The sequence below is a fragment of the Eucyclogobius newberryi genome, unplaced genomic scaffold (assembly GCF_026437365.1).
Source record: "Eucyclogobius newberryi isolate DKJ021-1_F unplaced genomic scaffold, fEucNew1.0.hap1 SCAF_2, whole genome shotgun sequence".
NCBI lineage: Eukaryota > Metazoa > Chordata > Actinopteri > Gobiiformes > Gobiidae > Eucyclogobius > Eucyclogobius newberryi.
In genome coordinates, this window is record NW_027315834.1 from 44833908 (window position 1) to 44861832 (window position 27925).

Below are 27925 nucleotides of genomic sequence, written 5' to 3' on the forward strand. Positions count from 1 at the left end.
TGGGCGCTCCAGTGACAGTGGGTGCCTTTGTGTCATAAACCTTCCCCCTGAAGAGGTTACACTGCTCTGGCACCTTTATGCAAAATAGACAGTCGACACATATCATTTGAACAATTAAAACTCTGTCAATTTTGAAGGATATTTTGGCCAGTACAGAGTGAAATGAGGATGAGACTGGGGAATGACATGCAGTAAATTGTCGAGAGCCAGAATCGAGCCCCACACAGCAGGCATATGTGCTATTCACTCTACCACGCGAGGCACAAAACACACCGTCAATTTTAAATCCAAATATGTTGGATTGAACACTGTGCAAAACGTCCGCAAAAACATAGCGTTCAGTGGGTTGTTCCTGTAAATGTGTGCGCATTCACCTTCACAAGACACTAATACAGTGATCTGTTTAGTTTGAGATCATTCATCCCACACTAGAATATATTAATAGTGTTTTGGTGACGACTTATTTATCCACAAAGCACAAACATGAGAAACATCCTCCTAAACAACAGGAAGTTGAGGGATTGGATGTTTAAATCATGATCTGTAGCAGTGACATTTTTAAATGCCGTTTATAAGATACAAAATGTATTTGATCTGGTCCAAGTTGGAGCCTCGTCTCGCCTGGAGCAGAGTTAGATCCTTCACTCTCCCGACAAACATCAAACTCTCCTGGGATGTTTGCTTGACACAACTTAAATATCAGCGGAAGCTTTTGAAGAGAAAAAGCGGGAAAGCAAATGTACATTAAGTTCTTGGCTTGAATCTGACATACATCATCTTTGCTCAATAAACACATGACATATTGATGTTTTGGACTCAATATTTTTATTTAAACCCCATTTTCTAAAATAATATCATCCACAAAATGACAGCTCTTGTCATAACATGTCAAGCACATGGGCAGTCACAATAGAACCTGCATCTCATTATTAGTAGCCATTTCTTGCACTACTAGGACACACATTTAGGGGCTTCTTTATATATAAAACAAATATACATAAAATAAATAATTCAAAGTAACTTTGCAGGACAAACATCCAATAAAATTCAAAGTATGCAGCTCTAATGACTGTCCCAGTTTATGTTTAGTCTTTGAATTACTTCAAGAGAAAACATGACATGGGAATGTCAAATAAATGGGAAATCTGGTTAATCAGAAGAGACTGTGTTGCATCCTGGAATTTACAATCATGTTATTCAGTAAATATGAAGCAAGTCTATTTACTATAACAGAAACTTTCTGTTTACAATGATTTATCACTCTGACCGGTTTAAACTTACAAAACCACAATTCTACAAACTCCTGTATAAACAGGAGTGTAAAGATTCAATATTTATATCGATAGAATAATACAGATGCATCCCAATAAATTAATATATTGTAGAAAAGAGATATTATACCAACTATACAATATTCAAAAAACCCTAAATTTACTCACAGTGGAGGAAGGAAGCTGCTAATGAGAGTAGATGAATTTGACTGATAGCTGTACAGAAAAATCCCCAAGTATTATTTTCCAACATGAATGTATCTAGAATCCCTTGTATGACATGAACACATGGCTTGGAACAGGTCTGTTGGTGTGTAAGCATAAAGTGTTGATAACTGTGACAATAGGTGACAGAGTTTGACATTTTCAGAAGAAAAGGGCCAGAGTCAAGCGCTGCTTCAGTCAGTGATGCGAAGCTGTTAAAATATGATAGAACTGTGGAAAATAACAAATGAACCCTGCCCCGTCTCCGAGCAGAGAATCACAAGGAAGGAAGAGGAGGTGAATTTAACTGAAACATCTTTACAAGGTTGAGGCACTTTCAAAGCAGCGCGCACACACTAAATGCACACAAACGAACCTCCCCACGCACACACACACACACGCACGGACACACACGCACGCACACACACTCACAGGACACACACGCACGCACACACACACACACACACACACACACACACACACACACACGCACACACGCACACACACGGACACGCACGGACACGCACACACACACACACACTCACAGGACACACACGCACGCACACACACACACACACACACACACACACGCACACACGCACACACACGGACACGCACGGACACGCACACACACACACACACACACACGCACACACGCACACACACGGACACGCACGGACACACACACACACGCACGCACATACTCACAGGACACACACGCACACACACACACACATACATACATACATACGTACGCACACACACACACACAGGACACACACGCACACACACACACACACACACACACACATACATACATACGTACGCACGCACACACACACAGACACACACACGTACACAGACACACACAGACACACAGACACACGCACACACACACGGACACACACGCACGCACACGCACACTAAATGCACACAAACGAACCTCCCCACGCACACACACACACGGACACACACGGACACGCACGGACACACACACACGCACACACACGGACACGCACGGACACACACACACGCACACATACGGACACACACACACGCACGCACGCACGCACGCACACACACACATACGTACAGACACACACACACACACGTACACACACACACACACACGGACACACGCACACACACACACACATACGTACGCACACACACACAGACACACACACACACGCACACACGTACACACACACACAGACACACGCACACACGGACACACGCACGCACACGCACGCACACACATGCACACACTAAATGCACACAAACGAACCCCTCCACGCACACACACACGCACACACACACGGACACACACACACACGCACGAACAGAGGGATCAGACTCACAGGTCCCTCAGCCAGAGTCCATGCTGAAGAGCTCTATGCCCTGTGGACTCCAGTGAAGTCCCACTCCTGAGTTGAAAACCAAGGACCAGACGTAGGGGATGAAGAAGTCCTCAGGTTGGTCCTCTTCCACATATTTAAACTTCAGCTCAGGAAATTTCTGTCAAGACAGCAAAAAATATATGATAAGTAAGTAAGAATCTAAATTATCTAAAGCAAGATGTGATGAAAAAAGTCAATGGAAAGCACATTTTTTTCAAAGATTTGTATAAAGTTTTACGACACAAGTATAACTACACAAATCTAGTACATTTTACAAATCACAAATGAAAAAACGCTATATTTCCATTATACTCTCAACTCCATTTATATTAATTATGTTTCGACCACCAACCCAAACAGAGGCTCTAGTGACCCACTGGACAAAATGCTCGGCCCGCGTGTGCGACGTGTCCCATTAGATGAATGGAGGTTAACTGTTGCGGGCCACTCAGTAATCGTTCTGTCAGGCGCAGTGGCAGCTGTAATTTCATCTATGTGTTAGGCACAACTGTTTACAGCAGCAGCAGGTAGCACTGGTCTATGAGCCAGCCGCTGACCCTCTAAAAGCTCCCTAATGCACCGACACCGCCTTGTGAACTCAGCAGGCCACTTGGACAGACACGCAGAGAAGAAGTCGGCACTGCCCACAGGTACAAGCAGACGGGGTTGATGGCCTCGCATTAAACAGAATCACAACAAAAGATAATGGAATCAAAACAGAATAAAGCGCAGCAGTGTCCTTTCCGTGGGTGATGTGATGGTCTGAGCCCGTCGGAAAGTGTGGACTAACCTCATTAGTGGCCATTGGCTGCTCTTGTTAAGAGACAGACACGATGAGTTTACCCAGCAACAGTTTGTCAAGGCTTAACAGGGCAACCAGAGACGATTATAGACAATGACTCAAACATGGGCGAGGGCCTAATTTATTCACAGCAGACAAAAAATAATCGTAGTTATACATTTTTCAAGCTCGATATCAAAATGCTAATAACAGTTTTGTTCTGTTATAGGGGACATATGTGTTTCCTCATCATCATCGATCAGTCTTTTTATTGATCCCTGCATGTTTGAGAAATCCTGTCTTGTCCTGCATTTGAGGCTCGAGTGCTCGGAATATTCCTGTTTTCACTTACCCCCTATCCCCGCCCACAACACTGAATTTAGTTGCGGTTACTGGATAAACGAAGACTGAATGATAGACGTTTGGTCTATAATGTCACGCAGCCACAAAGCATATTGTCTCTTTTAAGTTGAAGACATTTTATGATTTAAATACATAGTTTTTAGTATAAAAAAAGTAGCACAAATGACTAAAACACAATGAGAACAATTTTGGGATCAGAATCTGAATTACTTTTATTCATTCCCAAGGCGAACCTATATTTACCACAGGCATGCAACCAACCAGCAGAAGAAATAGAGTTATCCAAGTTAAAAACACTCAAATTAAGTAAGAGTAAAACACCGTGAATCTATATTTCCAGCTAACCCCCTCGAAAAAACAAAAACACATTTATGTACAGCATATGGTTTTGTGTAGCAGCACAAACAAAACTACTCTGACTGACAGCTGAAAATGTCCTCATGTTTACTGTCATACACGAGCCCATCACTTCATGTTGTCGCCTACATAACAGCAGGCAGGTAGAAAAGATAAGCATCAATAATGCAGGAGCATCTCATTAAAAGCTGCTGTCTGCACATGCATGTATATAAGCACGCACACACACACACACGCACGCACACGCAGAGTAATCAGTCTGCAGTGACATACAGGCGCTCGCGGCCTGTATGTCACGTCCCAGTCGGCTCTATTGAGTGCCTGTATTCAGCGGCGCACTGTTGCTATCATAATGACACAGACACACAGGGGCTACGGGGTCACAGGCCATATGCCAGGCTATCAGGGCTCGACCGCACACACCGCCCCATTGTCGCCGCCTAGACACAATGCAGGAACTGTATTATCCTGCTGGAATTTTGAGAGTAGGTGACTGTTTGGTAGAGTACATTACCAGCTCATCAAATGTTCATTTGACACTGACAGCACCTCCACAAACGGTGAAACATGCCGAGCCAGAGTGACATGCTCCTCTCAGCGCTGCATTTGCAAGCACAAGCAAATATAAGGCAGAGCACATACGTACATGGATTAATGACGCGGTGTAATTTACATGATGTATTAAACATAATTGACTATGCAAATAAGGCAATTAAGATAATTAAAACATTAATCAGCAAATGCTGCAATGTCAACATATGCAACATACGACTTGATTAATAGGATCTGTGTCCCAAAGTGTAAAATGTATTGTGTGTATATGTGAACCAAGCTGTGAATATTCCCGTCTGCTCCACTGTGGGAGTTCGCTGCGTACATAATGCACTCATGATTTACATATTTACATTTATTAACCTGCTTTTTCTTACTTGAAATACAGAAAAACACATAACGTTTTGACTAGTTAATACAATACTTTTACTCTGATGACTTATTTCTTAAGCTAACATAGAGCAGTCCTAATACTGAGGATTCTCGGAGTAATGGCAGATATCATTTCATGCTTTTCACAGATCGCTTTCCCGAGGCTCCAGTGCACCATGTACAAAAGGAGAGCGTCGCAACATTGCCTAATCCTGTCTCCAATTTTATCTTTGTCCTTTCTCTGGACACAGTGAAAACTCATTTCAGCTCTTCCTATCAGCAGAGTCCGTGTCACCGCGCCCCCGCCCCCCCTCTCCCAGCGCTCGCTCCCTTGGCCTGTTTTTTGTTCCATGTCTGGCCTCATATCAGTTGGTTATAGGTCCTGGAAGGTCAGGCCCTCTCCTCTGAGCACAGACCCACTGACTCATATCTCCACTTGGGACTGAATGTTCCCTCCTCTGCAAAACTAACAGAGCCCAGTCGCACCGGGAAGAATTGCTGAGAGAAAAATGGAACTAGATACACAAGAATTCACAAAGGTCGTTCTTAAAAGACTGCATCTGAAAAGAACACAGGATAATATGACTATTTCACTGATGGGACCTTGATATTTAGGTTTTAATGAGCAGATAAACAGTGGTGGAAAGGAACTAACACATTTGTTTAGCCATTTTACCTCACGTGACTATAGCGTTTAAGCTGGATGCTCTTGTGCCTTTCCATAGTCTCTCCATAGATGGATAAATCCTGTTTGTAGGTATAGTATTATGGGGTATAGTAAGGAAAATTGGCAACTCTAAATTGTCCCCGGTGAATGAATGTGAGAGTGAATGTTCGTCTGTGTGTCTACGTCTCTGTGGTAACCCTGTGACGAGCTGGCCCCTGTCCAGGGTGTACCCCGCCTAAGGCCCAAAGTCACTGGGACAGGCTTCAGTCACCCGCGACCCCTAACGAGAACAAGCGGTAGAAGATGAGCGAATGAATAGTTACACTACATCATGTTTGAAGACAATGCTAATAATACTACTATAGAGAAGACAGAATAAAGTCAAAAAGGTTATGACATTTTAGAGCTGCAAGAAAGAATGAGATTCTTTGAACTACCTCAAGCTAAAACAAAGACAAGAGATAAAGACGAGATAAAAACACAAAATATATATTCTTCTATTTTGACAAAAGTGATGGTGTGTGTTTTTATAAAAATTACTGATTCATCTATTAAACTATTAAGAGTCTGCAGTCCAGACAGTCCAGAAAATAATTATGGCAAAAAATCTATTAGTTGTGTCAATTACGGAAGATATTTTCTTACATTCTCATTACATATTGCACATAGATTGATAATAGTAAAGAGAAACTTGTTCTGTGGCCACTGATGGGAAAAGTGTGTGGTGAAGCTGTCGGTAGCACATAACCTGTTTGCTTTTCACTGCCTTGAGCCTGAAGCGAGAGCCGTTAAGCCCCTGCTCTGAAGTGTGTGGCCCCGAGGAGCCGGGCCGTCTGTGGGATATCTCAGCTCAGTGAGGCCGACTTTAGCTAGTCAACCTAAACAAGACATTCCTCCTCCGCCGCCTCACGCCCAGAAACAACAAGCCCACAAAGAGAGGCTGGAGACGCTGGAGTGACTGAGGGTTTGTCCCCAGGGTGAACCACCTTTCACTGTTTTCAGTTAGGACACTACTTGCATATCTATGACAACTTCAGGCCAACTGACAAGAAACATTTGATTATTTATGAAGGTCAAAATATAAATAATTGAATTTGTTTTCACCATATCACAAGCAAAATGTAAACATAGAGGCAGCTAAAACATTTTGGAGCAACTATTATGTCTCATATTTGTTAAGTTGGAAAAATATTTTTTAACTCTAAATCCATTTGTATAAAATAATGAATGGACTGGCTCCGCCTCCTCTGCGAGGAAGTATCCACGCTCAGGACAGTGTAGGCACATGAGCGCTTCTCAACATTAGGACCGTCACAACACTCAGAACCTGCTCTAGGTCAGTAAAACGTTGGCTCCTGGACCAACGTGCAGTCACAACGTGTAGTTTTTACTAAAAGGTGTGTGCGTCATTCTCAGTGATGTATGTCCTGTTTGTGCTGACCTGCTGTGCAACTGCTTCTACTAACTGCTTTTGCTACTGATACAACTCATTTACTAATGTCTGTGTGGCTTTTAACAATTCATGCTTATTGTTTTGTCCTAACATCACCTGCCATGGGACGACAGATTGGAAATGCCAAGATCAGAACAATAGTGCAAAACTAGCAGCGCCAATAGGAGAAGTATTAATTACTTTCATTATTAACAGGCTTTCACTAGCTGTTTACAACTGTAGATTTTCTTCACATGTTGCATATATTATTGTAATTGTTTTTATTTATTTTTTAAATTCATAATAAATGTAGTCACAGCTAAGATACAGATTTAGTTCAAATGCCCAGTTTATTTCGCTGATGCATTCATTTGATATGGTACAGTGCATTCATGTACATGTGTTCATGTTAATGAATGCACTGTACCATATTAAATTAATACATCAATGAAATAAACTGAAAAAGTGAAAGCCTGTTAATAATTAATGTAATGAATACTTCACCTATTTGCACTGCTAGTTTTGCACTATTGTTCTGATCTTGTCATCATTATTATTACGATTCACTGTTGTATGTTGAACACCGTCGCTGTCAAGTCAAGTTCACTGACAAGAGATTCTGTAAATACCAATACCTGTCCAAGAGCAGAATAATTACCAACTTATTGATGATTATACATTACAAATATTTATTCGACTTATGGATTTTCCTATTGGGGTGAAAGAGCATAATGAGCTCATAAGATAAAGAGATGCTGTTTGTATGAGCGATGCTATCATTAAACGGCCAGGCTGCTCCCACAGGAGACATTGACCAGATATTCTTTGCTTTACAACACCCTGCGGAGCTGGAAAGAAATCTAATTGACCAGGCACGTTGAACACTGTACAAGAGAAGTTGAATTCAAGTTTGACTGTAGAAGTGAGAGCTATAAATGCACGAGGGAACATTAACAAACACCACATAGAGGAGCACATGCTCTAGTTGGTTTATCGTTCTAATACACTTTTATCAGTTTATCATGCTAAATAACAAGACTGCAAAATGTGTTGCCGAAAGCACCAGTGAGAATGTAACTTACTAACCCTTGATTAAAGCATTGTGAGTTTAAGTGGTTAGTTACTGTCCAGGGACGGGAGTTGAAAATTAGCACTAGCTAAACAGTGCTTACATGGCCAGCCAAGAAAACACGTTTTTAAAAATACTTTAGAATAACGGAACCAACTGGAACCGTATCTCCCGACAGGCAGATTACCAAAATCAAGTTGTCCATTCTTGTCCAAACAAAATGGTGGCTTAAAAATATTTAAAAAAAATGATCAGCGTCTTTCTTGACACTTAAGGACATTTTAAAAAGGATTAATGACGTATAGGACTAAGAAACAGCGTGGATTTCTGCAGAATCAACAATCAAAGAAATAAACCATGTAAATCTAAGGAAAAAGAAGCTTTGATTTAATTCTGAAAGTAACAAGAATATTCAAGAGACATTTGAGAAACACATGCTCCAAATTAGTGGCCATGATTGGACAGTCCAAAAAAATGGACAGGTATCTGATGTGCTCTCTGGTCTGATTCTAGCCCTTTTTGCAGAGAAAGAGACTGACACATAGGGCAAATACAGTGCATGGCATCAGCTGCCAGCTTTCCTTTGCAACTCTGTCTAATGGCATCGTCCCTGTCGAATAAATAAATAAAATATCTGTAAATAGATTTGGCCAACACGTCACTGTGCATAGCGCAGGTGGAGCCATGTTGAAGGACAGCACAGGGTTGTTCACATGACTACATATGTAATTGTATGGCTCGTTGGTCGTTTGCTACATTAGTGCTCCGAGGTGCTGCCTGAGCGAGCACATGGACCATTCGAGCACCATTCCTCTTTTACATCACCAAGCGAGACAAATGCCTCGCAGCCGGACGCCAAGTATAGAACATGAAACACATGATGAAACAGGCAATTAAGAGCGTCAGCACCAGCGCAGACCAAAGTGGGGAGACCACTAGTTCCATATTTCTGTGCTGATTAATGGTGGAGCACAGGGAGGGGCGAGGGTTACCGTACACCGCCAGGAGTGCCGAGAGTGTTGGGTAACGACCCACTGAGGCAGATTTATGTCCCACACAGCCACCTCACAATCACTTGTGCCCATGACAAAGTGCCCCTTGCCCCCATCCCATCTCCTTGAAATGTCATTACATGTTCATATGTAGCCAGGCAGCAGAGATGGGATGAACATGAGCATTAATGCTAATGAAGACTGGGCCTTTTGTCTTGTTTCCCCATGACTGCCAGGATCTTTGGGCCCGGTCCATACATATCCAACACTTCTCTGTTCCTCACCTGTCCACAAAAACTAATTTTCTCTGCTGCACTTCAATCTGCCATCCTTCACAGATTGGCCTTTGACAGCATACTGTTCAGACTTTCCATTCATCTTCACGAACATGGTGCACTTTTTATAATGACGATAGCTTTCATTGTACTTCACACAACATTATACCTTTTTCTCTTTTGTCTGAGGTTTTGTGTCAGAGTTACCTTCAGTCGGTCTTTGGGCAAGGCCTGGGCTCCCTTCATGATGACCTCCTGGACCTGCTCCACAGAGAGGTCACTGCCAGCCTGCTCCAGGCGCTGACTGAAGAAACCAATCATCTATTAAAATAGAAAAACCAACAATGTACTAAATAAACTGAAAAACATTTCATGAAATCATTTTTTGTAACAATCAGTAAAAGTAATATTATGCACACACTGAAGCTGTTACGGTGGATTATACTAATAAAGATCATAGCATGCCATTCATCTCATTGACCATTAATAACCTCTGTTCTGTCTTGAGGAGCTTTGGTTTGTTCCGCGCTTGAAGCCGTCACATCAAGATGGCAACTGCCACGCCCCACATGATGACACCGAGTGCAACATCCTCAAGTGAACACCAAAATGACACTCTGTACTTGACATAAGTTCTCTGTTCCTTGCATTGTATGTTTTTTGTACTGCATGACAACTTCACTGGCAACAACTGCTTTGCTTTGACTGTATTATGCTGAAGAGCATACCATTCTCTAAGGGAATATTTATAATGTTCCCTAGCAACAATAATCTTACAACTTAATAACTTCAATGATGCCTTGCAATTTAAATCCACCAGTACGTAACCGTTTACATAATGTTCTTTTTTTTATTGCAGATGTTTTTATTGGACTGAAAACGTAGACTACATTGCGTTCCTTACTCTGGGAATGTATTCCTTTGGCCATAATATTCCTCAGTACAACATAAAATGTATCCATCTCCCTGGAGTTACATTTAGATATGATAGACAGGAATAGGTTTTAGGTAACTTACCATTTCCATAGAATCATGCCGGTGATTTTCCATTTCCAGAAAGTTACATACTGTGGCTTTAATGTATAATAGATACTCACTTCCAAAACAGTGGTGGAAAGTAACTGAGTACTGTACTTAAGTCATGTACAGAAATTTATCAAGATTACCACATTTCACTCTTTAATAGATAGTTTTTACTTTAAAGTTTAAACATGTACTTCAATTAATTTACTTAAGTTGATTTTTACATGAGATACTTTGACTACTTTGAGTACTTCGTCCACCACTGATAAAAACTGCAATAATTGAAAATACTCAAGTGCAAAACGATCTTAAAGGTACATGATATAACAGTGTTATAATGGATTGTCCTGGATTTGAATGCTCAGATCATTTTTTCCCACCTACCCCCTATCCCCTCCCACAAGTATTTAAAACATAGATGCAAATGTGCTGCTTGTCACAGTGAAATTCCACCATGAACAGAACAGAAAGTCATTGGACGTGTTTCTGTTATTTATCGGTTTTAGATTAATATAGCGAAGTATGTAATACTTTCACACACAACAAAAAGACTAATGTTCATTCTTTAGGAAACTGTCTGAAGTATGATTCTTGATAAAAGGGTTTGGTTTTGGTAGTACGCCTTTAGGCGCTCTAATCAGTAACAGAACATATCTCATTATAAAACACAAACACATGCTTGTGTAAAGCAAGTTTGAAGCATATATTATGTCATGCTATCATATTTTCAGAATATATACAACTTCTCTAGTCGGATGTTTTATCAAAATATGGGCCAATTCATTATGCTTTTTTGGAACACCGACTTATTTTCCGTAGCAGCGCTCAGAAGTTGCAGTAGAGAACTCAACACACTGGAGCCTGCTTAGAATGCCTCCTGTCGACACATATCTAACTCTAATCTCTTCATTAACTTTGGAGGTCTCCCATAAGGGGTTAATTTAGAGGAGCAAAAAAGCTGTCCTTCATCCTGGATCTCCTGCTCACACACGCGGATTTTCAGGGCTCCACGGAATCGCCCTGGGGATGCTGGGTGCACTGAGGGATTGTGGTGAGCGTGCTTCCCTCATACTTATGGATAAGACGAGCCTATGGCGATGTGTGTACCAACCCCCATCCTTCACACTCTTGTATACAGTACATAGACACACACAGGCTCGTTCTGTCTACCGCTACATGACTAACACAATGAATGACAGCTTTCTCTCGACTAGGTTCCTCCCCCACACAACACACTCAATATTTGATAGGGAGCCTCTTCACACAATGGGACTGATTCATTTATCGATAGCGCTTGTGTTCTACAGTCCAACTGCGCTCCCCATGTTAACAATGCGGTTCACATATGCCCCAGACCTGCTCAGCTACTTAAAAACTTTCCCTTAAGATCCATAAGACAGCCATGCGGGAGTCAGCGTAACCTTGATCTGTGGAATAATTACCACAAATCTACCCAGCAAGTTAAAGAAGCTTCGCTCGATTCCTCCCGGACAAAAACCGAGGGGATTTAACTAACCGTATCTAGATTCTGCATGATGTCCTGGAAGGAAGGGTGCATCCGAAACTGCTCAAACATCTCCCTCTTATACAGCAGAGCGTACACCAGATTAGGATTGTGGTGTAAAGAGTTACAGAGACAGGAGTTGATGATTTCCAGCATCATGCGTATCACCTCCTCTATCACGTTTAGGTCTTGGGCCTGAGGGAAAGAGAAGATGCAAAGGTTAATTGGTTTCCCACTCGACTGGTTTCATTTATAAATGGCGTTTTTATAAGAGTTCTGCCTGATGGAGGCATTGATCAGTGAAGGAGTAAGAAATGTCACAAGGGGGCCAAGTTAGAAGTGGGGTGGAAACATAGGGCAGAAAGCATCTAGTCAGGTGACATGTCCTAATGTGTTAAGATCTGACAGTACTGACAGGCGAGTGAGAGTGTCCACAGACTCCACAATGGTTAGCTGATGTTTTTATGAAGTATCTGCACAACTTGTTTGGATTCAGTTACATTTTTTGTGATTTAGTTGCAGTCACAGCAGAAAATATTCTGTGATATGTGGGATGAGTTTTAGTTTAATTCGGACATTATCAATACATCAACATTAAATAAGCATAAATTTCACGCTGACAAGAAACAACAATACAATAAACATGGCTTTCTTTGCCGTTATTAGGGGTGGGAGACAAATCTAAAAAATTAATAATATCGTAATTGGTGTTTTAGAGACATGCCAAATTAGAATATTGAGTATATCGCCTATATTTAAGATTTTAAAACAATAATTCAAAAACAAAGTCTGGTGTAATCTCTCAAACAAGGGTATAATGTGCGTTTTAAACCTGTCACAACAACCTAATAATAAACCGCTAAAGAAAATATCACGATACTATTTAAACTACAATATCCTAAAAACAGGGTGATCCCCAAAAAACCTTTCAAAATGTACAATATATGTAACCAACTCATTAACGTCTATAATGAGTCACATACAGGTCAAATATTTATTTGTCACATTACAAAAACATGACAGTTTCCCTGCAATTGAACTGGAAAGGTACACGATAAATATTGAGCCCTAAAATATGTAGTCCCATCTCTAATTTTGAACATTGAGTGGATACAGTATCGCGGCGGACCGGCCTGTACGGTTAGAGATGCAGTGCACGCACAAATGTAAACTCATGACACAGCAGTTGTAGTTGGCGCTGCTAAACTATAACACCACGGTATATTTTAGACTGAAAAGTGAAAAGTTTATAACCTCCAAAGTATCAGAGTTACTGTGAAATACATTAGGGTAAAGTGCTGAGTGAGCCAGTTTAATCTTTGATGTACAAATGTATGAAATTAGTCCATAGCACATGAAAATGCCCCTTTCCTTTAGGGATACTGCATTCAGAACTTTAATATGAAAAGAAAAAAAACCAAAAGGTATCTCATCGGCCAAAACACAGCAGGGCGCCTCAACACGCCACAGGCCTTAAATGTGCTGTTTATCCCAGAAATGCATTAACATCCCGGCTGCTTTGACCTGTTTTGCCCAAGAATTCACTAATACCAGCTAAGATCGCATTCAAAACAACAGAGGGAGGGCGATCAGATTTTGGGTCAAGATTGTGGCTCAAATCTGGAGCGCATGTGGTGCCTGTTTGTGTTGGATTTTCAGAAAAACACCGGCTTTCCATACTGTGGGGTCTTGTTTTTTTTACTGTAGGCATGAATGTGTTGAAGGGACACCCGCACAAGGGAGATTAGGATGATGGGTGCACCCCGTGGGTTTGGGAGACGTCGCATGGATTTCCAGAGGCAGACAAAGGTGGACAGTGTAGCACTTTCATACACGCAACAGCCGGGGGAAGAGGCAGGAGCGCCGGGTTATAATGAGGATTGATTGTGCGCCTCTCTGGGCTCGACTCGACTGTCTAGCTTCACTTCAGCTCCTCTCTATTCTCCTCTGGCAGGCCATAATTAGACTGAAAGCAGGGACAGATCCTGGAGACAAGCGAGTAGGAGGACGAGGGAGGTAGGCGAAGCAGCAAAAATTGGAAGCTGTGTGAGGGTCGAGTATGGTTATCGCATGGGAAGCCAAAACTAAAAGAAAGAAGGAGGAGTAGGCCAAGAAGAAGCAGCCGGATGCCTAGTATGTTTGTTCTGTGGCTCGGCACCCGTCGTAATGAGATTAGGCTGGCAAGGGAAAAATGCCACGCTGGGGAATTCAGGTCAAATGAAAATAGGCTAGCTAGACGTCTGCCCGCTCCCTTCGGCATGTTTGTAAAGTGGATGAGATTAAGAGAGCCGTGGTCTACTTGAAAGCCAGACAGGATTTAAATATTATGCATCCGCCTTCATTCCCCGCTCTAGTGTCTCATGGATATTTTCTAAACAAAAGCATTACTCACACCTGATGTCCCTTCAGGAGCTGTTCATATAAATCCTTCAACCAAAGTGTTTTGAAATCAGTCTCTAGCAAGAATCACATCAAAAATGTATATAGGCATTTTGATATTTATTGGAGACTAGTTTCCAATGTGTTAGGCAAAATTGGTGACTCTAAATTGGCCCTAGTGAATGAATGTGAGAGTGAACTGTCTGTAATGTCTATGTCTCTGTGTTGACCCTGCGACAAGTTGGCCACTGTCCAGGGTGTACCCCGCCTAAGGCCCGAAGTCACTGGGATAGGCTCCAGTCACCCGCGACCCCGAAAGGGAACAAGCGGTAGAAAATGGATGGATGGATAGTTTCCAATGACAGCTTCATAATAATTCGTAATCTACAGTCTGGAACTTGTGCCCATTTAGTGAAATTCTCATACATTCCAAAATCTTCAATATATGATTTGGATCAGAACAACTCTCAGGATTGCTCCTCAGTCCAACAGCATTGTGTCCTGTGACATTGACCTGTTAAAAGACCCAGTCATCAGGACAGACAAGGCTCTCAGTCAAGAGGGATGCAACATCTCCACAGTCAGCTGCTCACCGACATTGCACAACCTGAAGAGAACATTGTTCCATTGAGGGAACTTGCTCCAGACCTATCTTTGTACTGTGAGGAGTACAACAACATCTTCTCTGGTATTTCCTTGTTATACCAACAACACTGCAAGCCGTCAAGACTAGGGCTGCAAGAAATTCAGCCATAATCAGGACCACAATTGATGACTTTTTAAAACGTATCTTTTGTACATTTTTTATCCAGTTATCAATATTCTTGTTGTGGTTTCTTCCTTTTACATTTAGAAGCCCAAAGTAAATTGTAGTTTCAATCCACCATGGCAATGTTTAAATATTGGTCATTTTTCCTCCGTCTTCTTTAAAAGGCGGTATGGACGATTTTTCGGCGATTTGGGAACTCAGCCGGAAGTGCGCATGCGCACTCCCCCGTGCGGACTGATACAACACACACGTGCGTTTGTTTATTAGCGATTTCTGTCCACTTCTGCGTCAGCTCGAACTGTCTTTCTCCGTCTTCATTTTGCCCCGTACACTGAGGGAACTATATTATGATAGATCCATGTGCTTAGGCACGCGGAAACGTGGGGAAGAGCCTGACGCGGCTGCAGGTGAGCGGTAGGTGCGTTTTATGATTGATACGTGGCAGGACAAATGATTTATCCACGCCACGAGGAAATATGACAAAAAAATTGCTGAAAAAAATCGTCCATACCACCTTTAAGATTAAGTTGAGGTATACTTCAAAATTAGATGTGACCCATCCTTCAATGGGGAAACCAGTCAGGAGCCAGTGAGCGGCACAGTGGTGCGCCCAGAGACACATCTCCAGATCTTGAGCTCAAATTGGTCAGGAATAGCTGGAGGATTTGTATTGTTAAGGTGTCAGTCAATGACTGCGGCTCATTTGTCTTTTCAGGAAAAAAGAGGGATACGATCTTTTACCAAGAAGTACATTGTCCGGAACACACTCAGTAAAACCATTTGGGTTTTTTAGTTGCCCTGGGTAAAACAGACATGCAAATTTCTCCCAAGAACAAGCTGGCTCTTTTAGTGACTCTCTGGATCCTTTTTGTGCCACTATTAGGTTCAGATATTAGGGCCAAAAATAAACATTTAAAAAGAAGACCTGGAAACAAGAATTCCATAAAGTCAACTTAGGTTGGAAAGAATTGATTACAGATTTTATTATAATATTTAAACGTTATAGGGTACTGTTCATACACGGCTGAAGGGACGAAGTGGCTTGGTTGGCAGCAGCCTTCTGGGAGACTTTAAGTAGGTCATTGTCTGACCTGTATTGTGGTGCTAAGGTCATGTTATAATTACACTTGGAGCACCAGTGTAGGCACTTTTGTTGCTCCTATTCACAGAATGAAACAAAAGACTATAATAAAAACTTGTAGAAGCACTTTGGGTGCAAAAAAGGGTCAGCTTTACAGGTGAAGTGCCCATGTTCGTCACCTTCACTGTATTTATATTTCAAGAAAAATTGATAAGTCAAAATGCAAACTGAAGCAGCTTGCGTTTAAATGGTCAGTGTTAATTTATCAACTCTGAGATGCACTGCGTGTCACTGGTGCCAATTATGAAGAGACCAGGGCACAGCATGGATGCTATAATTACCAATTAGAGGCAGATAACTATTATGAGCCTGAGCACCTGCTTCCTTCAGAGGCCCTCCTCCAGCAGATAAAAAAGACCAAAGTGTCAGGGGTAGAAGATGAGAGGCCAAGGGCTGTACAATAGACAGGTAATAGGAAGCAAATACAAGCCGTGATTGGCACCAGGCAGGTGAGAAAGCATCACTGAGGAGGAGACTAAAAGTGGGGGTTCTGTGAGAGCAGCATCTCCAGGCTCACAGCAGGACACCAACTTAATGAGAGCAACACCCAAGAGTCACCGGTGTTGACACTAAGATATGATATAATGAGCTCCGCAAAAAAAACGTACAACATCTTTGGGAATATGCAGTTCCAATATATGATGTATATTGCAACCGTATCAAGCATCATTAATAGTAGCCAGAAGCACCGCATGACTAAAAACTTGAGATAGAGTCATTTGAGTGTATGGTTCAATCTGACCCATAGGAGGAGGATATTAGTATGACACACAAGCATTGTGCACAGGTCAGAGATGGGATTGAAACATCAACCTACCACTGAACCTCTGCCACACTCAAAACATTCATTTGAGATTGAGAAAATAAGCTTTCATCAATCATGTTCACAAGTATCTTGAAATGTGCCTTGTGTCTCACAGTAATCTACATGGCTGTTAAATACAGTGTGTCATTGGGATGTATGGGTGTCGACAAAATATATTTACACCAGTCAATGACTCAAGATTATTCAAAGATGTGAAATCTGTTGGTGACCATTTATTTATTTTTGGTTAAAATGTCTGTGTGCTCCAGTTTCTAATTTCTCAGAAAGGAATGTATCGCCATTATGTGTCCATCAACGCTTCAAAACTAAAATGTATATTTAGAAATATGTATACACTGCATAGACTAATGTTTTTTTTTCTCTTGTAGTAAAGTCATAAAATGTGTTTGGCTCCAGTACAAATATATTGTAGAAGCATAAATTTGGGGGAAATGAGTCCAGAGTAATCTGCGCACTTTTGACTCATCAGGGATTCCGTTCACTTAAGAACAAGGGAAAGTCTCCGTTGTATAATACTGAGAACTCTGTAACTCTGTGGGGCATTTCATCATAAATTAAAAGGCTAACAATTAAGCCTAAGTACACTATATCTTTCCTGTAAAATGTGACAGTATTCATCAGAATGTTATAGGCTAGTGAAACAAAAGGTTGAAGCTCTAAACAATTTGAAGTGAAAGATTACACTCATGCAATAATATCACCATTGGAAACTATGACAACTTCTTCGAGTCCTTGGAAGGCCTTAAATTAAACAGATGTCATTGTTTACGATCTGTTGATACATCCCCATCCTTACTGTGGCTTTAAGAGGAGCAGCAGTAAGAGGCTAATGCATGTCTCTCCACTGGCCATTAAGGGAGGGATCACAGAATGGGACCCGGGCAGCACATAAACAGATAGGCAGGGTGGTCCAACAAGCTCCAGGCTGACTGAGTGTGTAGCCCTTTCCCAGAAATGTGTAACAGTAAACAGACCAAGTAACTTTACCACTCACACTGGCTCGGGGCATATACACCACTACACAGAGCACTGCTGAAGAACTACACAGGCAGAGCTTCTCTTTGAATGCTTTTCATGTGTACGAGCAGAATAGTATCAGAATAATATCAGTGATGGATGGATCAATACCAAAATATAGATACTGACAAGGTATTGAAAAGTACATGGTTATTCTACATATTGCGAATTGTTTTTAAAATACATTGTTTACATGTATTGCATGGAAGTTGCAGGACTGTCTTGGCTGACACGTCTCAACATTTCGTGCAGGTCGGGGACAGCACCTCTGGACTTGCAGACCGGGTGGTGGTCCCTCTGTTCAAGAAAGGGGACCGGAGGGTGTGTTCCAACTACAGAGGGATCACACTCCTCAGCCTCCCCAGTTAAGTCTATTCCAGGGAACTGAAGAAGAGAATCCGACCAATAATCGAACCACTGATTCAGGAGGAGCAGAGTTGTTTTTGTCCCGGTCGTGGAACACTGGACCAGCTCTATACTCTCCATCGGCTGCTCGAGGGTTCATGGGAGTTTGCCCAACCAGTCCACATGTGCTTTGTGGATCTGGAGAAGGCTTTTGACCGTGTCCCTCGGTGTCCTTTGGTGGGTGCTCCAGGAGTATTACTCAGGGCTGTCTGGTCCCTGTATGACCGGAGCAGGAGCAGTGTTCGCATTGCCTCTAAATCCGAGGCCACGGTTCTCAACCGGAAAAAGGTGGCTCGCCCTCTCCGGGTGGGTGGGGAGTCCTTTCCCCAAGTGGAGGAGTTCAAGTATCTCCGGGTCTTCTTCATGAGTGAGGGAAGGATGGAGCGTGAGATTGACAGGAGGATCGGTGCAGCGGCTGCAGTGATGCAGTCGCTGCATCGGACTGTTGTGGTGAAGAAGGAGCCGAGTCGAAAGACAAAGCTCTCGATTTACCGGTCAATCTACGTTCCTACCCTCACCTATGGTCATGAGCTTTGGGTAGTGACCGAAAGGACAAGATCGCGGGTACAAGCGGTCGAAAAGGGGTTTGCTCAACGGAGTGGCTGGGCGCTCCCTTAGAGATAGGGTGAGGAGCTCAGTCACATCTGTAGAGCTGCTGCTCCTTTACCTGCACGTTGAGAGGAACCAGGTGAGGTGGCTCGGGCATCTGCTCCAGATGCCTTCTGGGCGCGTACCTGGGGATTTGTTACAGGCATGTCCCACAGGGAATGTCTGGGGAGAGGAACTCTGGGAGTCCCCGCTTGGACCCCGCAACCTGGCCCCGTATAAGCGGAAGAAGATGGATGTATGTTCACTTATTTAAATTACTTTAATCAGATGAAGTTTTCTGCTGGTAAAATCATCAACTTTGTGCAGCCCAACAAGGCAACTGCTCTTGTGATTTTGGGCTTTACAAAAATAAATTGAATTGAAGCTGGGGTGGCGCTAAAATGATGATGGTCGCAAGGTAAAGCTATTTATAGAAGAGGCATTTCAATGCATTTAATACAAAACTCATTAGTATCAGGTATCGGTATCAGATTGATATTGCGATACTTGCCAGAGTGTTGCTTGGGATCTAATCGTAACAAAAATCCCTGGTAACACCCACCACCAGTAGATCAAGGACTTGTCACCTAACATTGTGATTTGCAGGGGCCACCAGGAGACTGGAGGGGCCGAGGCAGTAGAGTGTGGCCTCAGCCTCTCCAGAGAGCTGCCCTGCTTGAGCTGAGAGCTGCTGGCTGTCCCAGGAGGCTTCCGGGCTCAAGCCCTCTTCTCCCTTTTTCTCCTTGACACTAAGCAGACACAGCAGTGCACTTGGAGGTGGGGGTTGTTCACAGAGTGTGTATCAAAGAGAAAAAGGCAGACAGACTGGAGGAGACATTAACACATAAGCTTTAGCTCAGTGCTTACAGCCTTCCTCTTTTTGTATATCCTCTGACTTAACCCATAAAAAAGAGCAATATAGGTCCAGGACAATGCCACAAACATTAGTTCTGTGTGCAGAGCCAGACGAAGCCAAATCACATGGTTTCCAGATGCTTGTCAGAAAAAAGTCCCTGCTGCTCTCCTACTGTGTGCTACATTACCCACAGAAGAGGTCGCTTCCCCTTCAGCAAATACAGCATAAAATGTGGGTTTTATATTCAAATTAACATCTATCATATGCAATGGAAGAAACCGAGAGGGTCGGTTTAAATCCAAATTGGTGAGAGGAAAGAACCCTGTTACTGTAGTTCAAACTACAATAATGTAAAAAAAGACTTGCACAAAGCACTGATGTGTAAATGTCAAACTAAAATCTGCTTTCTAACGCAGCCTAGAGGGTATCCATGTCTATGAGCTGCAAAACACAAAAGCCCTTGTGAATTATCCGAGAACAGCTGATGTAAGAGGGGAAACTCTGATTCTACACATGACATAAGCAATAGCCAAAACAAAATTCAAAGAGTATTTATGTCAAGGTGTGCCTGGACTTAACACAGCAAGTAGGGAGACACAAGAGCAAACACGGAACCAATGTCACTAAATGTCCTAGACTAAACTACAGGATAAGAGTGGTATCAAAGAGGACTTAACCAGTTCCGAGTCTGACCCAGACTGTGTGAGAAGAAAAACAGTCTCACTGGTAAACTCTAATGAAATATGTGGTTCATGCCCTTGAGCAATGCCGGCCCAAAAAGTGCTAAAGTACTTTATAGGAGAAATTAAACTGGCTCAAGTTATTTCTCCAAACAGTTTGTGATTATATTTGGCATGTAAAAACCTAAAGGTGGGGGTGGGAGATATAATAAAAATTTAAAATCACAATGTTCTTGGAGCTTGATCACAATATCGATTGATGTACACGTTGTGTTTTCTATTGTTAAGAAGAAAATAAAGTGAATCTGCTTCTTTTGAAAGTTCACACTGTGACTGGTTGAATCCAGCTGTCACTCACTCAGAGCGTTACAGAGGCTGACCAACAGGAGGAGACGGTGGGAAAGAGAGAATATCAACATTGATTGTGACAGGGTTGAGATGACGATTAGATATTTATGACCATACACTCAGCCCTAGCTTGAGGGCTAGTGATCGTTAGCATTAGTATCGAACCCCGAGTCTCCCATTATTTACTGTCCTCTCTCTAAGACGAGTGCACCACTGACTCTAAAATGAAGGCCACACTGCATCACATCAATGTATGTATTCATGGAGAATGTAAAGCAATAGCCAACTTTTCTATTTCTCTTTCGTTACTGTCAGACAAGCTTGGATCCAACAAAAATAACTTAAATATTTAATTGAATTGTGAGCGTGAATGTGTAACTCACATAGTCGGGCAATGCTGTGTTGTTTCCTTGTCTCACTCGGAGAGACTGTGTGGCCTGTTCCAATACCTTGTTGTGCTTTTTGGAAAGCAGCGCAAATAGGCTGTGGAAGAAGAACAGAAATAAGAGATTAAAGAAACAAAAGTCCCAATTATTCAAATTCTAAATTGGCCCACAAATATGCATCTTATACTTGCTTCAGGAAATTAAAGAAGAGATAAAAGTCGGCCAAAACAAAGCTTTCACAAGTAAAGTCTTATCAGCTAAATTACTAACATGATTGATAAATTGTTGTATTGAAATGCAAAGGAGGAGGTCTTTATGATCTGTGAGAGGTTCTTGTGGCCTCACGGACCACCATGGGAGCTCCACCTGCCTGTTTTGTTCACAAAAAGAACTGTATAGAAGTTCCAATTCATCCTTCTTTAATGTCGAGGTAACGATGGACAAGGCAGTGAGATTCTGAATGACTTTTACACTGCGATACCTGATCCTTAAATTGGCAATATGCATTAAGTAATGACAGATGAAGGCCTTACAAAATGAGGATGTAAAGGTGGTCTGTGCAACAACTAAAAAAGCTACACACACAAACTGATATTGTAACTCGCTTGCACTCATTGTCATATCAAGTTCAAATAAGGCAAGTAGTGAATAGAGACTATTACTTCCTAAATGTTTTGTACTAAACTAACCAACTAAAACCTAGAGCTCAATTCTAGTCTATAGTGTAAAAACGTAAGCCTATATAAAATCTGGGAGGTGCTTTGCCTTTTTCCACTGCAGTAAATAACAACTCTACACATGACTCTCCATAGGACTCAATTATAAAGTGCAATTGCGGTCTTCCTGACGTTTGGAAATTCCTGCCAGGAAATTCCCTTAATCTCACAAGCTTCAGAGTCTGTTAAGTTCAAGCCCTGATCGTCGTCATCGTTTTATGGTTATTGTGCAGAGTGCATCATTACTGCGGCTCCACACACAACTGGTCCATTGCGACAGACAATAGATTCACTGATTTGAACTTCTGTGGACGGAGAATGTGCACATGTCTTTAGGGACAAACATTTTCTGTGTCGTGAGTTATTACCAGCAGAACTTAATGAGCTAAAGACATGTGTCCTTTCAAGTACTTTCTTCTCAGCCCAATCCTCTGCCTCAGCTTGCCCGCATTGCATAAGCTCCCGTAGCGCCAAAGGTAGGGCACCCTGAACACGGCCTTTACGTTTAACCCTTTTAAAGTATTGCAAAAGTCAAATTAAAAACAGATCTCACCTAATGATACGCTGGGAAGCATACTGGTGCAGACATCGAAACTGCGCAGACATGTTTGCGAGTGCAGCCAGGCAATTGGTATGGAGGTATTTATCCTACACAAAGTACAGCAACATATGATATAGATTATTACCATCAATAATGAAAAACATCCACTAAAAACGTCCATGATCGTACCCTTGTTCGAGTCATATTAAACTGAATAGTGCGAATAACTACTAAGATGAGAAGACTTCCAAGTGATATTTCTGTTAATGACCTTTCCGTGTACCATGGGACGTTCTTTAACACCTGAAGAGAGAAAGTAGTCGGATTAGATTAGAAATGCCATGGCTTAGCAGTGATGTGCAAACATTGAAGATGTGCTCACCACTTCATGGACGGAGCGAGTAAATGCATCATCCTCGGTTAGAATGAGCAGAATAATGAGGGCCATGTAGACGTGATGAGAGTTTCTGTCCTCCACGTGATAAAGGATTTCAAGGATTGGCAACACCTGCAGCAATTACAGAAGAGAAATGTACAAGTGCCCATGTGTTGGTTACGGTTATCATTTAGTTACATTACTTATGTTAAACCTGTGTCTAAGGCGTTTGCTAAATGAGGCAGTCGACTTTAAATTGCCATTTGTGTAAAATATTATGCAAAAGTATAAATTTTGCAATATTGGTTGACACAAAAATCTATATTGCAAATAAACTAAATAAAAATAACGAAAAGCACTTTCCACAGACCGGTAACCCGTTTGTTGCCATAAAGATTGACAAGTTTAATGTTATTACGTACGTCTCCACGGAGACAAGCAGGGAGAAAAGTTGCATAGTGTACCTTTAACAGCCATATTGTAATCTTTACAACAGCCATATTGTAATCTTTACAACAGCCATATTGTAATCTTTACAACAATTATACAGATAATTCAGATCCTTTCTATGGTGTAAAGATACATTTTGTGCATTATATTCATCATCCAAAGTGTTTAACCCCACCAGGTTGTCCATATCTGTTCTGGAGAGTATGTACGTCCTCATGTTAGTGTTCTGGTGGAGCAGAGTGTACAGCAGCAGTGTGGCCTGGTCCGAGCGCTGCTGCTCGCACAGAGCTGTGTACAGGCTGTTGAAATTAATCTGGAACGTGTGAGGCTGCTCCACAGGGGGCACTGATGTGTCTGCAGCAGGCACAGGCAAAAACATCATTATAACAAGACTTATCAGATTTACAAAGTAAGTGTGAAGCTCCAGTACCTTGTGTATTTCTGAAGCTGGTAATGGCCTGCCGAAAAGGGTTGGGAAAGTCAGGTCCATCCGTGAGATTGGCCAAGACCAGAAGAAGCAGAAGGCTCTGATCAGATAAAGGTAAATGGTTGTGGTCTTGATCAAGCCCTGTTTTGGTACCAGCTCCTCCCAAAGTGAAAACGCTCCACAGACCACCTGGACACATTTCAAATAATATCTTGATCATTATTTAAAACGTACAGTACAGTAGTTACATACAGAGCCTATTTAAAAAAGAAAAAAAACACGGGATAAATTGTGGCAGTTAGTTACTCATCGTTTACACGGTCTTATCTTTGACTTACACAAGCATCGAGGGCCCCCATAAAAATATAAAATCCTATTGCATATCAGGGGCTGATTTCGTCTCATTTGTCTGAACACCCTTTTCAATGGAGCCAGTAGAAAGCTGGTGCTCTCAGGCGTGCAAGCGACATGAGAAGCACAAGAAGCTACGTACACAGATGACAGTCTCTGGCTCCGACGTGTCTAGCCACAGAGAATGCATGAAGTAAGCACCAGAGAGAAGAGAGAGCAGGCTGAGGCTCTGCAGGGCCAAAGTCAAACTGATCTGCTGCCCTCTGGTGGTACAGAAAAAGATTGTCAATTGCTCCACAAGCTCAAAAGCGATGAATGACATAATTTAAACTACTTTTAATCAGGCTGTTTTTGGTCACATTAACTTTAGTTTGAGTTCATGAGTTCCATCAAGCTGGTCACAAACTGGAGGAATAGTAATATTTTAGACAATGGAAATGAAAGAAAATGTAAGATTTCACTGTTGTTTGGTCTTGATCTTGGAAATTGTGATTAATAGTTCAATAATTATTTTAAACATTTTCTAATGTGAAACCTACAGTTTTCTTAATAAAAAGGACAACGGTAATACAATAATGATGCTACTTTTATGTCATATATAAGGTCCACTGTTGTCTCATGCTCCAAAGAGAAGAGATTGTGCAACAAACTGCATTCAGAACAAAGACAAACTGTTCCGATGAATCCCGGTCAAGTCAAACGGAGTGAATCGTTGCTGACTTTTGTTGCGTATCTCCTGCTGCACGATACTTCCACCGCTCCGAGAGAGAGAGCGACAAGATCTCGAGGAGGAGGGCCAAATAGTGATGATGCCTTTTTTCACTGGCACCGCAAAGACGGGCCCAGCAGTGCCACAGTCCAGCCCCCAGTGATTCCTGCGCTGGTTTATAATGCTGACTTTACCTCACGGTGCTGTTTGTTGTCCCTTTGGCTCAGTTTCCGCGTCTGTCTGCCAAGCCCACCGCGTAACCACCCACCACCCAATAACACAGCGCTGCTAAGGCTGCTGTGGCCCTGGCTCGTGGCCCAGTGGGGGGAGAAAAAGCAGCAGGACACTTTGAGAGGGGAAGGCAAGAGGAGACATAAAGAAACGCGGAGGTCAAAGTCGGACAGGAGACGCTGAAATCATAATTTAAGGATCTGGAGCAGTGAGGAGTGTTGCCATAAATAGCATGTACTCACACGCGGCACAATACACCACACTTGTATCTTCTTAAATGCTCCGTCTGTGTCGGTCACGGGGAAAGCTACAACAAATTTCCTTAAATAAGTAGGGCTGTTAATCGCCGTCGACGCCAAGTCTTTGTCGCCCAAAGTTTGCATTAGTAAATGGATCACAGGAGAAAGGGGAAGTTGTGGAGAGTTAGTCTGAGATTTGAGAGTTCAACAACAGCAGTACAACTACTACTTAACAAGAGGTGTTCTGCATGAATATTTGCATTTCGGTTTTATGGAATGGTGTTACTGGTGTTAACATGTGAGACAAAGTTAAAATAAAAAAACAAACACAAACGGTTCTGTTTAGCTGTGCATATGACTGGGTTTTATCTGCTCTCTTCTCTTTTTATAATCGTTTATGTTTTTATCCATTTGTACTGTGATCTTTTCTTGTTCTGTATAGCACGATAAATTACTTTGTGAATAGATTTTGCTCTACATATAAACTCCTGTGTTCTTGTGGCTGTGCATTTCTTTTACACAGATGGGAACCAGAGTCATGTTCAACTCGAGGTCAGATCATAGAGATATTTAATTCTCTCAGTTTTGAGCACTTTTTGCCAGCACCACACGTCGCCCTCTTTTAGTCGACTGATAATCGATGCCCAGGGCAACTGAAAATGTCTGTAGGTCGACTACAGCCCTACAAAAAAGAGGTTTCTTTCATAGTACTAAAGTTAATATCAAGTGCATTTCAAATACAAAAACGAGGCCACAGGAAACATTGGATCACTTAAATGTTTCCCACAAACACCTACAGTCTACTAACCAAAAGAACAAGTGGGTAAAGTAGCCCAAATTTGTACTAGATTAGGAGAAACATCAGTTTAAACTAATATTACTCAAGTGTAGAGCTGGGTTGAAATAATCGATTTTCAGATTTTTAATCGATTCGCATATTAATGACCGATTATCGATTCGTACGTCCAGAGATCGATGATTTTTTTTTTTTTTTTAATTAAAATTCTTTTCTACATTTCCCTCAGTGAACTTCAATCTACCTTCAAGGAAGATAATTCAGGACTCCTGGATTATCTTTCTTGAAGGTAGATTGACCCTTAACCTTTTCATCAGTCTTCCATCAGTAACTACCAATACTTGTAAGATTTGCTGTTTAATATTGATATAATACTAGTTTTAATATGTTGCTTCTCTACACAGTCATGAAGTGAAGGAAACGGTTCAAATACATTTTTCATTTTTAGTAACATTAACCCCCGGATCGAATCGAAATCGGATCGAATCGGAAATCAGATTGAAATCTGAGTGAATCGGATGGAATCTAAGAAATCGGAAAAAAAACTATTTTGAAACGTAAAAATCGGAATCGAATCGATTCTTGAAATTTGAATCGAAACCCAGCTCTATTCAAGTGGAAATAAAAAGAAGTGACCCAAATGTTTACTCAAGTAAGAGTAAAAGAGTGTTGAGTAAAAGTTTGGATGTAAAATGTTTTCAAGACCAGATTAATTATTTGTAAGTTAATGTAACCGGACAGACAAAACACTCGATAATGTGAGGTGAGGATTCTGGTATTTCCAAAGAATGGACTCACAAAACAAAACAAAATGAAAAGAAATCATATCTGAAGCTGTGAACGTGGTCAAATGTATGCAATATTAGATGTAGAGACCACATAGTAATGAATGGACTGCACGGGCAGATGAGGGCGCTGCCGTCTCGCTGGCCCGTGTGTGCATAAGGGGGACGACAGCAGACTGGCGGGCTCTGGGGGATTACGGAACAGGACACGGCCTCGTCACTCGTTGGGCCGATTGGGGGGCCGCCACAGACATACAGGCTGCAACGAACGCTGACGTCTCACTGATCGGAATCTGCCTCCAGCGAGAGCGGCAAAGGGCATTCACTTCTTACACACATTTCAGTGCCAATGTAGTGATTTTCAGATACAGGTTTTTACAGGGTCCTTAAAAGGTCCCATAACATGCTAAATCGACTTTTCAGAGCTTTTAACCTTCTTACATTGCTATTTGTGCTTAATATATGTACCCAGAGTGTTTTTTTGATTGATTCCCGCAGTGTTTAGCTATATTACAGACTATCTCCTTTCCTCGAATCTCCAAACTGACGGGCGGTGGGGCAAGACTGCGTCATAAGGGCAAGCACGCGTCACCATCAAACCAAGCCGTTTGCATTTCCGGGTTGGTGAGGGGGTCCAAGGTCTGGGT

General features: G+C 42.0%; 1 protein-coding gene across 1 annotated transcript in view; it reads right to left on the reverse strand.

Annotated features, from left to right (window-relative positions):
• Nucleotides 1–826: 826 nt before the first annotated feature.
• dym (dymeclin) overlaps nucleotides 827–27925 on the reverse strand; it is a 37502-nt gene continuing 10403 nt past the window's right edge. The window contains exons 9-17 of the mRNA XM_072453217.1: nucleotides 24171–24356; nucleotides 23916–24094; nucleotides 23297–23422; nucleotides 23104–23217; nucleotides 22927–23021; nucleotides 21655–21754; nucleotides 12275–12457; nucleotides 9943–10056; nucleotides 827–2993 (exon numbers count right to left, since the gene is read on the reverse strand). Of these exons, the coding sequence (XP_072309318.1) occupies nucleotides 2844–2993; nucleotides 9943–10056; nucleotides 12275–12457; nucleotides 21655–21754; nucleotides 22927–23021; nucleotides 23104–23217; nucleotides 23297–23422; nucleotides 23916–24094; nucleotides 24171–24356 (1247 nt within the window). The 3' untranslated portion in view covers nucleotides 827–2843. The remainder of the gene's footprint in view (nucleotides 2994–9942; nucleotides 10057–12274; nucleotides 12458–21654; nucleotides 21755–22926; nucleotides 23022–23103; nucleotides 23218–23296; nucleotides 23423–23915; nucleotides 24095–24170; nucleotides 24357–27925) is intronic.